General features: G+C 44.2%; 1 protein-coding gene across 11 annotated transcripts in view; it reads left to right on the top strand.

Moving 5' to 3' along the window:
- The window catches only part of LOC147105595 (caldesmon-like), a 256,048-nt gene that overhangs the window by 149,188 nt on the left and 88,619 nt on the right, over positions 1-18,241 (top strand). The window contains exon 1 of one of the 11 annotated variants that reach the window (XM_086010132.1): positions 7,309-7,484. The exons of the other annotated variants lie outside the window; for them this stretch is intronic. Coding sequence (XP_085866258.1) covers positions 7,438-7,484 — 47 coding nt within the window. The 5' untranslated portion in view covers positions 7,309-7,437. Of the gene's footprint in view, positions 1-7,308; positions 7,485-18,241 lie in introns of those variants that run through there. 11 annotated transcript variants of the gene reach the window in all.

Here is an 18,241-nt window from a genome sequence, read left to right as displayed (position 1 = left end):
CTAAATACATATTTTGGTTCTGTCTTCACAAAGGAGGACACAAATAACCTCCCAGAAATGCCGGGGAACATAGGGTCTGATGAAAGGGTGGAACTGAAAGAAATCAGTATTTGTAGGGAAATAGTGTTAGGAAAATTGATGGGACTGAAGGCTGATAAATCCCCAGGGCCTGATAATCTACATCCCAGGGTACTTAAGGAAGTGGCCCTAGAAATAGTAGATGCATTGCTGGTCATCTTCCAGAACTCGATAGACTCTGGAACAGTACCCATGGATTGGAGGGTAGCTAATGTTACCCCACTTTTCAAAAAAGGTGGTAGAGAAAAAGCGGGGAATTATAGACCGGTAAGCCTGACATTGGTAATGGGGAAAATGCTAGAGTCCATTATAAAAGATGTAATAGCAGAGCACTTGGAAAGCAGTGACAGGATCGGACAAAGTCAACATGGATTTACAAAAGGTAAATCATGCTTGACTAATCTACTGGAATTTTTTGAGGATGTAACTGGTAAAATAGATAAGGGAGAACCAGTGGATGTGGTGTATTTGGACTTTCAGAAGACTTTTGATAAGGTCCCGCATAAGAGATTAGCATGCAAAATTAAGGCACATGGGATTGGGGGCAAGGTATTGACTTGGATAGAGAACTGGTTGGCGGACAGAAAGCAAAGAGTTGGAATAAACGGGTCGTTTTCTGAGTGGCAGGCAGTGACTAGTGGGGTACCGCAAGGATCGGTCCTAGGACCCCAGCTAGTCACAATATATATTAATGATCTGGACGAGGGAATTGGATGTAATATCTCCAAATTTGCAGACAACACAAAGCTGGGTGGGACGGTATGCTGTGAGGAGGATGTCGTGAAACTCCAGTACGATTTGGACAGGTTGGGTGATTGGGCAGAAACATGGCAAATGCACTATAATGTGGATAAATGTGAGGTTATCCACTTTGGTGGCAAAAACAAGAAGGCAGATTATTATTTGAATGGCAATAGATTGGGAGAAGGGGAAGTGCAAAGAGACCTGGGTGTTCTTGTGCACCAGTCGCTGAAGGTAAGCATGCAGGTGCAGCAGGCGGTTAAGAAGGCAAATGGTATGTTGGCCTTCGTAGCGAGAGGGTTCGAGTACAGGAACAAGGATGTCTTGCTACAGTTGTACAGGGCCTTGGTGAGACCGCACCTTGAATATTGTGTGCAGTTTTGGTCGCCTTACCTGAGGAAGGACGTTCTTGCCATGGAAGGAGTGCAGCAAAGATTCACCAGGCTAATACCTGGGATGGCAGGAATGACGTATGAGGAGAGATTGTGTCGATTGGGCTTATACTCACTGGAGTTTAGAAGATTGAGAGGGGATCTCATCGAAACCTATAAAATTCTGTCAGGCCTGGACAGACTAGATGCAGGAAGGATGTTTCTGATGGCTGGGGAGTCCAGAACCAGGGGTCATAGTCTAAGGATAAGGGGTAAGCCATTTAGGACTGAAATGAGGAGGAATTTCTTCACCCAGAGAGTGGTGAAGCTGTGGAATTCTCTGCCACAGAGGGCGGTGGAGGCCAGTTCATTAAATATATTCAAGAAAGAGTTGGATATATTTCTTAAGGCTAAAGGGATCAAGGGATATGGGGAGAAGGCAGGGACAGGGTACTGAGTTTGGATGATCAGCCATGATCTCATTGAATGGCGGAGCAGGCTCGAAGAGCCGAATGGCCTACTCCTGCTCCTATCTTCTATGTTTCTATATTTCTATAAAGGAGGAGAGAGAGGCGGAGAGGTTTAGGGAAGGAATGCCAGACTTTAGGGCCTAGACAGCCGAAGGCACGGCCGCCAATGGCGGGGTGAAGGAAAGTAGGGATGTGTAAGATGCCAGAATTGCAGGTGAGTGATAATGGTGCAGGTTGATTTGCTCCTTGAATTTCCCCCTCCCCAACCTGCCTCTGCTGAAGTGTTTGTCTCCTCATTTCCTTCATGTGGCTTGGCTGCGATTGATTGGGACCTCCATAGGGAGCGGAAGGAAGAGCGCCCATTCTACCACTCCACGGTACAGAGCGCTCATGTACCAATGCTGTGCGCCCACTGCTCTACCACCCCACAAGGAATTTCAATGTTGTTGGGAGTTAGAGTTTGAAACGGAGTTGGGAGAGATATATTTTTATAATAGTAAATTAATACATTTCAAATTTCATTCATACAGTTTTTTGAACAATTGATGATGTATTTATATGGCACATACTCCCATTTCTCAGAACCACCTCAAAGCACTTCACGTTCAATGCTTTTAGCAAGTAACAATCACAGATTTTGAATCTTCAAAGACTAGTAGTTACCAACAGTTAGTCACTGCTTCTATTTACCCATCTGGGATATTCTCATTAGTTTTTTCCTCTTCTTCTGTGACATGTTTCTGGCGAGAGCAGGGATTGAGGGATATGGTGAGAAAGCGGGTAGGTGGGCTTGATCAATGAATATGGTTCGTTGGGCATAATGGCCTTTTCCCTGTTCCTAAAAATTCCTCTGTTGTTGTTATTTGCCCAGTAGAGATTCTAGGCCCAATTTTCTGAATATGTTTCCCCTAGTGTGCAGTCTCACCCACCAGAAACATGGGTCAGGATATCACAGGCACACTCCTCAGAATTTTCTGCCCATTCATTTTAGGTTCCCATCATCAGTGCACACTCTAAAAATAGCAGAACGTGCCACTCATGAACTTATGCACTTGTGGTGGGTGAGGCTCAGTGTCTGGAACATGCACTCAGGAAATCAGCCCCCTCACCATTTTTAGACTATTTTCCAAAATTACATTTAAAACCTGAGTATTAAGAAATCTTTCTGATCATTTATTTATATATTATGAGCATTTTAGTGACTGTTTCTGGGAGTACCATCAGTGGCTCAGTTGTTAGTAGTCTTGCCTCTGAGTCAAAAGGTCTCACTCCAGTGAATTGAGCACAAAATCTAGGCTGACTGTTCAGTGCAGTACTGAGGGAGTGTTGCACTGTCAGAGGTGCCGTCTTTCAGATGAGACGTTAAACTGAGGCCCCGTCTGCTCTCTCAGGTGTACGTAAAAGATCCCGTGGCATTTTTCAAAGAATTCAGGGGAGTTCTCCCAATGTCCTAGCCAACATTTATCTCTCAACCAACGCTTAAAACATTATCTGATCATTTATGTCACTGCTGTTTGTGGAACTTTGCTATGCGCAATTTGGCTGCCGTGTTTCCTACATTACAACAGTGACTACAGTTCAAAGATACTTCATTAGCTGTAAAGCTCTTTGGGACATCCTGAGTTCGTGCAAGGCGCTATATAAATGCAAGTTCTTTCTTTCTCAATATTGTTACATTTTAGAGAGGCTCCAATATTGTTGATTGGTCTATGGTGTCACATGATTAGCTTTGAATCAGCATTGGTCCATACTAACCATTTGAGACAACAAACGAATCAGATCCCTATAAGAACACACGAGCCACATTACTTCAATTGTAACAACTTATATTTGTACAGTGCTCCTCACATATGGACATCTCAGCATTTTACAGGGCAAAGAGTTAGCGCTGAGTAGGGGGGCAATGGCACAAAGGAATTGAGGGGGATGAAAGGAGAGCCAAAGAGAAAGGTCTTCAGGAAGCTTGTGTAAAGAGGAAGGGATGTGAAAAAGCAGAGGGGTTGAGAAGTGACTGGTGATGGTGAAGCAGAGGGAGCTGAGGTTAAGATCATCAGTGTCAAAGGAGTGGAGGGTGAATGCAGGGACTTACGGCTGGAGGGGATCGTGGAGGTTGGGTGAAGTAAAACCATGAGGAGATTTGAAGGTGAGCACGAGGACCTTAAAGTTAGTTTTCTATAGCACAAGAAGAGTGAACTTGCATGGACGGGGCTGTGGACCTTTGTGCAGGGAGCTGTTTGTGGGGACCAAAGAGGATGACTTAATTCTTTAAGAGAATTAGCTGGAGGAGGTTTTAGCTCATCCACTTATATTGGATGGTCAGTCGGAGAGAGTAGCAGTAGTCCTGGGTCGATGGAGGAGGTGGAGGGAAGTGAGTGTTGTCGGTGTACATGTAGAAACTAACTCCATGTGATAATATTCTGAGCACACGTTGCTAGCAGGGAGCCTCACCCATTCATATGCTTTCAGTGTTATCACTGAGGGGCAGCGGATGAAGATGAGGAGACTAAGGATAGAGCCCTGGGGTAAATTGTGGGAGGAGACGCCATTGGAGGGGAGGTGATGTAATGTAGACAATGCGAGTGGAACCATGAGAAAGTGGTACCATGGAGATGGACTATGGAGGAGAGATGCTCAAGAAGGATAGAGTGCTCAGCAGTGTCTAAGTCAGCAGAGAGATCCAAAAGTAATCAATTAATAATATTAATAATTAAGAAGAACATAAGAATTTTTCGGATTAGGGATAGGGCTTTAGGGCCAAGAAACATGTTGATTTTTGATTATTTTCTGCTTCTTTTAGCTTTATTTTTTTTAATTGTTTTTAATGCTTTCTAGATTTTATTTATTTTTTCTCAAGTACTGCCAGCTTCTCAACCTGTTCAGGCTCTCTGCTTGACCAATCTTAATTTCCCCTCCGCTCGCCTCATAGTGTGGCCTCAGACCAAGGCCCTGGCTGACTCAGCCACTATGTCTGACTCAGCCTGTCTATAGTAACAACTCGATGCCAACCTAACCTCACCCAGCCTCTCTGCCTTGCCAGACCTGCCACTTTCCAGCAGTCCAATCCCAAATGATAATTTACTTGCCACCCGATGCCCAGAATGACATGTGTGTACCATATTGCATGGACAGCAGGGAGTGGCACACGCAGCTATTACGGGCCAGAGGATTGGGGCTACAATATTGTAACCCTATCTCTGACCCTCGCACCCTCCGAGCATGGCTTCCCCAGTCGGAGCGAGGATCATGGAACCTATCCTACAATGTTTTGCTTGATGGTGTTGGTTTCTAGTTCCTTCTTTCTTCTAGAGATTGAGGTAGAATTTCCTCTTGGGCACTTGGGCATAAAGCATCACCTGGGCAGAGGGCAAAGAGGGAAATTGAGCAGGGAGGATTGCAGACCCATAATGGAGCCTGCCCAATTTTTCTCTAAGCACTTTGTCCATGAGATGCTCTACAACCAAGCAGTAAGGAGGAGAATCTACTGCACCATGTTCAAATATATGTATTTATTATTGGCCCAGAAATTCGGGTTGGGGGCTTCCCGCGGGTGCAAGCCCCCGACCTGCACTTACCTAGCGCGCCGGCCATTGAGCTGTGGGCCCACGTGGGATTCCAATCCTGGGCCTCCTCCAACTGCCGGCGCGCAGTGCTTGCGTATCCCAGGGGCGCAGTTAGTTCGATGTGTCCCCTGGGATCACGTGGGCCATGGAGAGCCAATGGTAGCAGGGAATGCTTCATTCATAAGTTTGACAGGAAGAGCTGTCAAAACCATAAATACTATAAGCCCCAAAACATCACTAAATCTTCAAATAAATTTTTAAAAATCACATTTTAAAAATAACTAAATTACATGAAATAACTATTTTAAACAATAATTTACATTTTTGAAAAAATTAATTACATTTTCTAATGGAGCTAAAAATAAACTTACCTTTCTTTACCTGTGGAAAAAATGTTTTAATTTTAATTAATTCACCACTTACCTTGTTAAAAGCTTACGCCTGCTTTTTATATGTGTAACTCCTGGAAACTTACCCTCACGGAAAAACCTGGGAAAAAAACGTAAGTTCGATGTGCACATGCTGCCTCTCCTGCGCACGCGTTCCACCTCTCAACCCCTTCTTTCAGGGGAACAGAAGTGCCGGTTTCCCGCGCATGCGCAGTGCATGCACAAAACCGGCACTTCCATTGGGCTTACGGGTGAGTACCCCATGCGTACTCACCCATGGAGACCCGAATTTCTGGGCCAATGTTTTTGTACTTTCTAAATTATGGGGAAAGGGCAAGAAAATGGAATTAGACTTTAGATGTTAAGTAGGGAAGTTATGCTAAACCTGTATCGAACCTTGGTTAGACCACACTTAGAGCACTGCGTGCAGATCTGGTCGCCATATTATAAAAAGGATATAACGGCACTGGAGAGGGTGCACAGAAGATTTACAAGGATAATACCAGAAATGCGAGGGTATACATATGAGGAAAGAATGAACAGGCTGGGTCTCTTTTCTCTTGAAAAATGAAGGCCGAGGGGTGACCTAATAGAGGTCTTTAAAATTATGAAAGGTTTTGATAGAGTGGATAGAGAGAGAATGTTTCCACTTGTGGGGAAGAGCATAACTAGAGGCCATCAATATAAGATAGTCACCAAGAAATCCAATAGGGAATTCAGAAGAAACTTCTTTACCCAGAGAGTGGTGAGAATGTGGAACTCGCTACCACACGGAGTAGTTGAAGCGAATAGTATAGATGCATTTAAGGGAAGGCTGGACAAACATATGAGGGAGAAGGGAATAGAGGGTTATGCTGATAGAGTTAGATGAGGAAAGATGGCTGGAGGCTCGAGTGGAGCATAAAGGGCGGCATGGACTGGTTGGGCCGAATGGCCTGTTTCTGTGCCGTATATCCTAAGTAATCCTATGTATGTAATGTTGGCACCAAAACTTAAATATGGGGCCAAATGGCTCCCTTTTGTGCTGTAATTTCTATTATTCATGCATAACTATAATGTAACTTCTCCAATTTTGGACGCTTGCACTTCCCTGATTTCCTTCACTCCACCATTGGCGGCCGTGCCTTCAGCTGCCTCGGCCCTCAATTATGGAATTCCCTCCCTAAACCTCTTCACCTCTCTACCTTTCTCTCCTTCTTTAAGATGCTCCATGAAGCCTACCTCACCTGTCCTAATATCTCTATGTGTTTGGTGTCATATTTTTGTTTGATAACGCTCCTGTGCAGCGCCTTGGGATGTTTTACTACATTAAAGGCGCTATATAACTGCCTAAGAAGAAGAAGATAAATGCAAGATGTTGTTGTTTAAATCAATGGGAACATGTTTGGGCACAGTATTAATCTCAGAAAAAACTAAAAATACCTGAGGTATCTAATACAATTTTTTTTACTGTACAAAGAAAACCCCATTTAACTTTAAAGGTTGTAAAAGAAGGGACCTCATCAGTAGCAATGTCACTGGAATTACTGAGGGGCTGCTATTACAGGAAATACCACAGAAATCAATGATCATGTGACCCAGATCCAACCACAGGACGTAATTACAGCCTGTCCTCTCAGGGTATGAGACAGGCTCTGGAGAGCTGCAGATGCACACGGTACATCTGCCGCACGGGAGATGAAAGCAACAGCATCATCTGGCGAGTGAAAGCCAGGCCATTTAAAGGTGATGCTTCACTCCGCCAAACAAGTCGGCTGCCTGTGAGAGCAGCTCCTTCAACAGTGAAAACAAATCCTGCCAGAGCCTCCTGGAGCCTGCTCTTTCAAAGATGGCCAGCGGAGCCCATAGCAGACAAAACTGGTCAGCTCTCTCCAAGTAAGTGCCCATTTAAAGCGTTTCTGCCTTGTAATATTGAGCTTTACACAAACAGTGGGGAATCATGTGGGAGATGGAGAGGCAGCAAAAAAACTGGTCTTTAGTGAATAAAAGACCTGATGTTCTTTTGACCATTTTCCCCCCCCACTGGTTTCTTTTCCTTAAAATGGACAGATTAGTACGCTGGGCTTCAGCTCATGTTGTGTTCATTGTTCTATCTCCCAACAAAGGCAGCACATGACAAAACGTTACTTGTGCGTACTGTTGCTGCTAATCCGTGAAGGGGGGCTTTTAATACATGTGCTGCTCACTTTGATAGGCAGTCCAGCATTGTAAGCAAACAAAATGACAAAGAATGGAGCTGCGATGGAGGTCAGAGAATCTTGTCATGATGGAAATCTCATTTGATGTTCTGCTCACAAGAGAGCTGTGCTCATTTGGATCCCGACTCATTTGTTGCTAAACAGTGGTCTTCTTGTTGGCTTAGGCGGACTGGAGCTGAAAACCATTCAGAAATTAAACCCACACACAAGTCGCTGTTTACCTCGGCTTTGCCTGATGTTTAGGGTAGGATTAATGAGAGTTACACTATCAGTCATTGTGCTAGTGGCATGAAATGAATAGGAAGCTGGGCACATTTGAAACTACATTAGAGGAGCATTCTTAATAGCGAGTGACATTGTGATGACCAAACAGCTTTTTGTTGAATAAGTGGGAAGCAAGGGTTAGTGCAAATCATCAAATATTAAACCGTGGCATGAATAAGTTGGCATTCGTGCTATGAAATAATTACAACATTTATTATAGGCATCCAGGGCAGTGGGAACTGCTTCTTATCAACATTACCACTTTTTAGCACTGTGGTTTATAGATAAAAATTCTGCTTTCGCGCTCCCAGCACACATCGGGAGTGCCTCTTTCGGAATGTGCACTTCCAGCCTTTCATTTTCCATCCATCTTTATCTCAATATTTAAGAAATGGTGGCTCTTTTTTAATTGTGCTACACATCCCATTCCTTGACTGAGAGCTGGACAGGTGACCTCCTCGCAGATTAGTTGGGACTTACGCAGTCCTTTCCCGTCCCGATCTGACCTACTGCAATTTTAAATTACAGATGGCGAGGACACCTATCCCAAGCCAGCGGAGCCCTCTTTAAATATGCAGATTGGGCTCTGATGACGTCATCGGTGCCTGATCTGCGACTTTTAACCTGAGGCCTGAGCGGGAAAGTAGTGGTGGTTTCCCCAGGCCAAACCTGCCCGGAACAGGAGCCAGAAAGTTAAGTTTACTTACAGACCAGGAAGAGCAGCAGTACTCCCCCGGGCCCCACAAGGAAACCTTGGGCCTCCCTTTCCCTGGGCTCTGCCCGCTCCTCCGATCACCTCACCCACCCCCACCACTTACCTGACTCCTGGGGACCGTTCCCACAGGTCTCTGGTGGCGGCCTCCTGCCACCTGACTTCACGCTCCCGCCCACTGGCCAGGCTGTGATTCGGGCGGCTGTCCGTCCGAATATGGAAATGAAGCTCGGCAGTTAACGGGCTGGATTTTGTGAATGGAGGTGAGTTGGAGGTGGGACAGCTGCTTGTCGTGTCAATGTCCCACCTCCATCCTCGCCTGACCAACCAGAGGGATTTTCCCCTGATTGAGCTTGTTAAGCCCACCCTGTGGGCTCAGCAGGCCAATTAGGGAGGAAGCCACTGACAGAACACGTCTGACGTTGACGTGCTATCTGTCAAGACTTCTTGAAAGAAGAAATGTCAGCATTTGACAGCTCTGTGAAGCTGTCAAACACTGACATTCTCTTTAGTTTGATGAGTCCTTTTGTTCAGGACTCATCAAACCTTTCAACTTTGTAAGTTTCACATGGCTGTTGGTATGGAGGTTCCAACAGCCAGTCTGTGAAATTGACAAGGAGGATGTCGGCTCTCCCGATCCACCGTGGCTGAAGGCTGTAGGAAGAAAACAAGGTAAGTGAACACTTTTTAAAAAACTTATCACTCACCTTGCATACTTACCACTCCACACTTACACCCATCACTCACCTCTACACCTTACTTCCAGGTGCCTCCAACCGCCGCAGACCTCCTTCACGTCTCCTCCAACCCGACGAGATTCTCCGAGGTCGGAAAGCCTTCACCTGTGAAGGTAAAACAGCAGTAATCCTTTTTTCTGCCTGTTAACTACCTGTTAACAGGCAATTAAAATGATTAAATGCCTTTCCCGCCTCCAGGAGACGGGACCCGAAGCTGCACATCTTCCCGCCTCCTGGCAAAAGGGCACGGAGGCGGGATGGGGGTGGCTTTGACATCCGCCCCCACTTTCTCTGAATTTATCGGCTGTCCCGCCTCCATGTCCGCCTCCTCTGGGCTTGGAAAATCCAGCCCACAGTCTCTCTGGGCTTCGGCATGCGAGATTGTCACTTGCACAATTTAAAATCGGGGCCTTGGTTTGCAGCCAGCTGCACCACAGGATGAAGGTGTCCTCTTTCTGGTCTTATGTGAAATGAGCTTGGGCACTTTTGACACAGCACCTTGTGAACATGGACCCGTAGGACAAATTGCCTATAACTTGGCACTAAATTCACAATCTCACTCTAAAAGACCACAAGAGAAGCTGATGCATGAACTATTTTTCTGAGTTTAGGACGAAGCCAAATTGTCCAAGCTGAGTGGAGTGAGATTTCCTCTATCAACCCTGTGCTAGCTGACCTGGAACTGCTTGATGCTGGCACTGAAAATCTGAAATGACAAATAATTTCATCCCCAAAAGTAACATTCATCGCCCGATGAGAACAAAAATGTGTACCACAACAACAACTTGCATTTATATAACACCTTTAATGTAGTAAAACATCCCAAAGTGTGTCACAGTAGTGTTGCCAGACAAAAATTGACACTGAGCCACATAAAGAGATATTAGGACAGGTGACCATAAGCTTGGTCAAAGAGGTAGGTTTTAAGGAGCGTCTTAAAAGACGAGAGAGAGGCAGAGAGGTTTAGGGAGAGAATTCCAGAGCTTAGGACCTAGGCAGCTGAAGGCACGGCCGTCAATGGAGGGGCGAAGGAAATCGGGGATGCTCAAGAGTTCAGAATTGGAGGGAAAGGGTCTAAATCTGTAATATACATTATCATATTGTTTTTTATCCCATTACTGGTAGTTGAAGAACATTACTGTACTTAAATTACAATATACCCTTCATACAGCAAATTCAAATGTATAAGTAATCTTCATTGTATGAATATGTTTAAAGCTGTTTCTTTGTTGTATTTTCCTGGCCATGTAAACAACGTTAACACCGCACTTCCAGCGGAGTTATGGCGGTGGAGCGGGAGCAGCTCCGAGAATATTCCCAGCCATTGTTAACAGAAATAAAATCTCTGCATATTGACCATATAGATGGGAAATCAGTCAACCATGAGACAGTATGCCAGGGTTCCCTTTAGTTTAGTAGTGATTTGATTCTTTCCACCATTTTGAAGTGAGATTACAGTTGTGAAGAAAGGCTCCAAAAGCTGGGAATTTGTTCATTGGAACAGAGAATGTTAAAGGGAGGAACCTCATAGAAATGTTCTAAAATTATGAAAGGTATTAAGGTGGTAAATAATGAAACATATTTTGTCTTGGTTAGTGAATCGGTAACAAGGGGGCATAGACGCGGGATTATCATTAGAAGACGGAAGGGCGACGTTAGAAGAATTTTCTTTCACAGAGGGTTATTAGAATATGGGTTATTACCACAAGTAAATATTGAGGCAGAGACTGTGGCGTAGTTGGCCAACCCAAAGGAATCACAGGCCAGAAATACGGCTACAATACTGTAGTCCTGATTCTCAGGCATGGACTCCCACTGAGCACAAGATTTAGTGAATTTAACCTCATAACATCATTTACATGGATAAAAAATTGAATACTAAGAACAGAAAAAGGGTGTTAGAGTGAGTAGATCCAGTAAAGGCGCTAGCACTGGCAAAGGCGCGATGGACTGAATGACTTCCTTCAGTGTTGTGATTGCTATGGTTCTGTGTAAGCAACCAAGCTACACTTTGAATCATTCTTACTGAATACAACACGTTAAACAATTAAAAATAATTCACACAGAGGACAACCCAAGTGTGCTCCTTTAGCTCCTGTTCAATGTGACTGACATCCTGTTCAGTGCCCCGACACCACTGAAAGCATGCTTGATGAGCAGTCAAAGCAAAGATTATTTGTGCCCACTTTATTTTCAGGTTACTGTGGAATATTGTTGCTAATTCAAGATCAGATTTTTGTCTACAATCAGAAGGCGAGGGGAGAACTCAATCCTTCTTGAAGCTGAACCTTGTGCCTGTTCAGAAACAAGTTTGTTCTTTTTCAGTTTAGAATGTAAAATAAACAGGATATTGAAAAATTAGATGCACTGTAGACTTCCTAAATAAGCAACAAGAAGAACAACAAAAAATGTCCATGAGAATTAATAGTTAAAAGCTCATCAAAACCTGCCACAAGAGCTGAATGGACAGACTTATCATAACAAACCACTAAGTTTGCCACAGGATGAGAACAAAAGCATTCATTTGTCCATTGATTTCCTTCCACCAGTCGACATGCCCTGGAGCAGTAATCATATCCCAGGATAACTGAGTACAAGCATCTTCTACTGTGGCTGACAGGCCAGGATCAAAGTTTCCTTAAACTCTTGATAACTGGTATAAAGCTGATGGTTTCCATACAAAGAAACTCAGGGTTCCTCGAAATCCAAGTAAATTCAACCTTTCAGATCTCAAAGTTTCTCCATATGTAACACATTTGGCAACTGAGCAGCTTGAACTTAGAAAAGTTATTTACCTACAGGCAGTGATATCTATTACTGCCTAAAATTAAAATTATATCTGTAAATACAACCATTTTGTCAATATTAACACAACATTCACAATAATAGAAAGGGAAAAAACACTTGGATTTCCACCTCAGCATCTCTCAAAGTGCTTCACAAGCAATGGATTATTGTTAAACTGTAGTGTCTGTTGTTATGCAGGCAAACATGGCAGCCAATTGCACACCGCAAAGTCTCACAAGCAGTAAATTATGTGAATGACCAGTTAATCGACGTTTCATGGTGTTGGTTGAGGGAGGAATGTTGCCCAGGATATCCGGAGAACTCCCCGCTCTTAAAACAGTACCTTGGACTCTTTTGCATCCGCCTGAACAGGCAAACAGAGCCTGGGTTTAATGTCTCGTCCAAAAAGTGGCACCTCCAGCAATGCAGCACTCCCTCAGTGCTGCACTGGTAGATTAGCTGCTCAAGGCATGGAGTGGGGCTCGAACTTCACCTTCTCACTCAGAGGCGAGAGCAACTCCCAAACTGAGCCACAGCGACATTTGAATGATACACAGGATAAAATTGTATTAGCTGCAGCCACAACAACAACTTGCATTTATATAGTGCCTTTGACGTGGTAAAACGTCCCAAGGTGCTTCATAGGAGTCACGTGTAAGCCAAGCAATTTGTTGAGTGCACCACTGTCTCTGTGACCTCCAGAATTGAGTGCAGTGATAGGAAGCTACAAGGGCACTGTGCACAAGTGAAACAAGAATTTGTTCACAAAGGCCACCTTGAGTTGGGAGAGTCCTAATCTGCTTCGTGAAGAGATCAAAGGAAGCACAAAACCAGAGACACGAAGAACACAGCCTTACTTGAAAAAAAAAATTCTCCCTCACTGATGTTGGGTAACCATATCTGATGATCTCCCCATAACAGCATGCTACTATTGATGCAGAACAGAAAATCGGATGAGGTGCAGAATGAGCAGCCGATTCGCTATTACCTGTTTTTTGGCTGGCGATAAAAAGTTAAAACTACCCCCCAATGAGTTAACATACAGTACAGCCGGAGTGGGTTAATTCATTAGTGGGGGGAGGGGAAACTCGTCATGGGTGGTAGGACAACATGGGCGACATCACTTCAGTCAATGGGAAAGAAAGTCTGGCGGAGTGTGAAACGGGCTGTCGACCGTTTTGCGCCACTCTCCAAGACGAATTTTGCCCCCATTAACTGCTAAATGTTTCTTAGCTTCTCTGCAGCTAAAGATACCAGTTTAGCTCTATTTGAAGACCCTGCTTCCGGAAGATTCCAGATGACGTCGTTACTGTAGCTGCAAAGAGTAAGTTGCGCCTGTGGAAAGGCAGCTCCCTGACCTCGTGGTTGCCATATGGACGAGGCAATTTTGTGAGTGCAATAATTCTGAATAAAAGGAAGAGAATGTCTCAGTATATGGGGTGAAAAGCATTGCACGGCTGATTATACTAACAGAGCATGCAAGATTTAAATGAAACCGGGGAGTGATCATTAGAGAGGATGATTAAACAAAATACTAATTGGGCAGTGATGGCAATCTGAACAGTAGAAATACAATAGAGCTACCTGACAGAACTGGATATATAACATTATACAGAGTTACATAGAAACATAGAAGATAGGAGCTGGAGTAGGCCATTCGGCCCTTCGAGCCTGCTCCGCCATTCAATGAGTTGAATTACAATCTATAGTAACTAGAAGATGGATGTGTTGTTCATCAGTGGGATGTAAAAGATCCCATGGCAGTGTTCGAAGAAGAGCAGGGGAATTCTCTCCTGTGTCCTGGCCGACGTTTATTCCTCAATCAACATAATTAAAAAACAGATTATCTGGTCATGTATCACATTGATGTTTGTGGGAGCTTGCTGTGTGCAAATTGGCTGCCTCATTTCCTATATTACGAAAGTGACTGCACTTCAAAAATTCTCAGTGGCTGTAAAGCGCTTTGGGACATCCTGAGATTGTGAAATGCAAGTCTTTCATTCCTTCATTCTTTCATAAATGCTACTCCAATGCCAGGAATAGCTTTATTATCTACAGTCTATTATAAAAGTGGCGCTGAACCCACCAGAGTATATAGGGTTAGTGGTATCGCTTAGATGCTTTCAAAAGGAAACTAGAGCATATGAGAGAAAAGGGAATAGAAAGATATGTTGAAAGGCTGAGATGAGGTAGATGGAATGGGAGGAGACGCATGTGGAGTATTAACACCAGCATAGGTGAGTTGGGCCAAATGGCCTGTTTCTGTGCTGTATATTCCATGTAATTTTATGTAATTCTAATTTAGCATAGGCTTGGCAGGTGCCCAAACCAACGCAAGTGGGTCTCTGGTGTCCACCGGTTGACAAAGACCGGACACTCCAGCATCTGCTGCGATCTAGGGGAATGGCCTTCTATAGAGTGCCAAGGAATGGGTGCTCTCTCAATCAACTTCCAGGGATTAACTAACAGAAAACCTTGACTAGAGATACTCCACCCCACCCCGTCCTGAACAGACTCCTCATCACTGACCATTCAAAGTTTTTACCATTTTTAAAAAGGCACGTGCCTATGACAGCAACTCAAACACTATGACAGTATGACCTCTGGTAGAATCGTTAATTGGCATCACCTCTGGTCCAGGGGGGATACTTTATCCCATTTGGTTTGCATGACACCATGTTATGTGCTGTTGGAAGTGAATCTAATCCAAAGTGGGCCAACTGGCTAAGATTCATATATGTATTTATGAAGAAATGCTTGGGGTTTTTCAATTTGATACAGTGCTCATTCTGAACAAACACACTGATATTGTTGAAACTCCACAAAAGCACATTCACTCCGAGGCTGCTGCAGTATTCAAGGTATGTAGGCCTCTGAATTAAGCTGTCAGCAATGGAGTTGTTCCGGGTAGTTTTATAGCTGAGGTTTCACGTAAGGCTACTGAAGAGACAGCATGGCAACCCTTGCCTGACCCACCCAATTTAAATCCATTACCAGCCCCAGACTGAAGTTAATTTGGCTTGTCAATACTGACTACTAGGTCAGACGTTTCATCACAGTACAGTAGAACTACTGTATGCAATTTTTTAGCACATCATTAGCAGTGCTGCAACTTTTTTTTATTCCATAGGTGGTCTAATTTTCATGTGATCTGGTAGGTTTTATTCTCAGTAGCAACTGCCCCTGGTTTCAGAAGGGGCACAATGAGCCTTTTTTAAACTTTGCTGGCAAACTTGCTGGGCTCTACATGAAGAACAAGTTATGTTTTCCCCATTCAGGTCACGGCAACATTTGCTAAGCTGGAAAAGTTGTCAGATGATCATAATTACATAGAATATATAGCACCGAAACAGTCCGTTCGACCCAACTGGTCAATGCCGGTGTTTATTCTCCACACGAGCCTCCTCCCACCCCTCTTCACCTCCACCTATCAGCATAATCTTCTATTCCTTTCTCCCTCGTGTGTTTATCTAGCTTCCCCTTAATTGCATCTGTGCTATTCGCCTCAACTACTCCGTGTGGTGGCGAGTTCCACACTCTAACCATTCTCTGGGTAAAGAAGTTTCTCCTGAATTCCCTATTGGATTTATTAGTGGCTATCTTATATTTATGGCCCCTAGTTCTGGTCTCTCCCCACAAGCGGAAACATTTTCTCTATGTCTACCCTTTCATAATTTTAAAGACCTCTATCAGGTCACCTCTCAGCCTTTGTATGGACATTTTGGACTAAATGTTCCGGGTACCACACATCGGAAAACCGCGGGCGGTGCGCCCGTATGTGCCGACAGCGGGCGAGATTTTTCCCTGCTGGCATGTAGTCAGCAATTTAGACCTTTGTCTTTCTGGGGGAAACAAAAACAGAAATGATTTAATGATGTTATTCAAGATTAATGCGTAAGTGGCGAGGGTTAGTGGGAAAATAGGGTTGCCTTTTCTAGTTGGGCGTATTCCTGGGGGTTTCATCACATGACCTCCCGCCTCAGACAGCCCCATTCCCACGCTCGCTCCCGCCATTGGAACGTGAACAGACTCTTTGTTACCCGATTGGATTAGTGAGAGGCAGTCTTTTTTCTCTGTCTCCAATATTTTTATAGCTAAGAAATTAAAGTGTTCGAAGAAAAATGAAAAAAGAAACACAATTTGTTTTAATGCCCCTATGATTTTTCACCTGGGTGGCTCGTAGCAGTGTCCTGCTATTATTCTTCAAATCCTGGAGACTCCCGGGCAACCCTGGAGGGTTTGCGACCCTAAGGAAAAACCCTGTCAAAGGGCAAGTGGGAAAAATAACACGGGCTAACTTGTTATCTGTTGCTAAATAACGTGTAAACATATAATAGTGTGGTTTACACTGAGCATGTAGTCTGGTGAGTACTGGTCCTTACAATAATACTTCAATTGTAACTTCTTAAAACAGTCATGACAATAGCTTCTGAAGCTGTTCGCGACAAGGTTCACGTTAAATCTGAAAAGTAAACAACAAACTGGAAATATGACCAATGGCCAAAGAACAAAATGCAGAAAGAATGCTGAGGCGGAAAGTTTGGGAAAGCAGTTTAAAGCAAAATCTATTTAACTGCTACGAGAATAGAAAACACATGTTTGATGGGGTGCAACTGGGCCCTGGTAAGCTGGCACGAGATAAGAGTACAAGTGTGATTGGGAAATGCTCAATGTTGGCGTTAGGGAAGAGCAAAAGATTCTTGTGTCGTTTCAGAGTTCTCATTTAATGTTTCTTTTTAAGTTTGCGATAATTTCTTTACGTTAATTTGCTGCATGAAGGTTTCAGTACAGAATGTGTTTTAAATATACGATGGAGCTGTGTTGTAATTTGTCTCAAACAACAAGGGGCGAAGTCCCAGGGCACCATTGTGCCACCAAGAGTATGCCCAGCGCTTTAACCTGATGGTAAACTTATCCCCAAATCCCGGGGATAGAGTCATTTCAATTAGAGGGCCACTGCTGGCCCAGTGGAAAGCCGGAGCGGACAGTTGCACCAAAGGTCTGCTGGGCCAAGAAATACTGGCGGTGATGAGGTTTCTTTCTACAAAGATCCAACGCCAACAGGCCCTGAACTGAATGGTCATCAATCCCTTTGGGCCCATTTGCAGCTCAAAATGGCACCTATGCCTGTTGCTCAGCAGGTGTAGGTGCCACCAGGCAAAGCAGGAGTGCATTCTGGCAGGGTTTCCAGGGCAGCTCAGGAACAGCCACAGACATGACACAAAAGTGCTACTGGGATCCGGGCAGAAATGGCGCTGACCCCCCCCCCACTGCTCAGAATGTTTGAACTCTTCTTGATTGTAACAGAAACTCGGTGGATCTGGATTCCACCTCAAATTGCGACCCCACGTCACAACTACACCACAATTGCACCGCCGCACCACCAACCCCCACCTCGGGGGGCTGAATTTCAGAGATGTACAATTGAAGATTCGATTAAGGACAATTGAGAATACAAAGAATAGTTTCACTTTTTTTAAAATCTCCCTGCCTATCAATTCTCCATCAGTTCTACATCTAATTCTCTCTGTCCATTATCTCCTTTGTCTGTCCTTGTACCTCTTGAGTCACAAAGGCCAGTACTGATGACAGGCCATTCCTGCCCATCTAATTCATCCTCCATCTAAACACACAGTCCCTCCCATCACAGCATCTAACTCACTCTCTCTCGAATAATTCCAGAGTTTTTGCCTCCACCACCCGAGCCAGCTACCATTCCAAGTACTGATCACTCTTTGTCTGAAGAAGTGCTTTCTGACACCAGTGCTGAACTTGTTTTTTTTAACCAGTTTGCATCCATACCCGATTGTCCATTTGTGGTTCGACTTGAAATAGTGCTCAGGATTAATCTTTACTATTTCACTTTATATCTTGCATCCCTCTCTAAAGGTTCCCTTTCATTCACCTCTTTTCAAGGCTGAATTTTTCTAACCT

The sequence above is a fragment of the Somniosus microcephalus genome, chromosome 17, assembly GCF_052327205.1.
Source record: "Somniosus microcephalus isolate GS21.2 chromosome 17, FLI_Smic_1.0, whole genome shotgun sequence".
Taxonomy (NCBI): domain Eukaryota; kingdom Metazoa; phylum Chordata; class Chondrichthyes; order Squaliformes; family Somniosidae; genus Somniosus; species Somniosus microcephalus.
The sequence above is the reverse complement of the archived record's forward strand: the minus strand, read 5'-3'. Positions and strand labels throughout refer to the sequence as shown.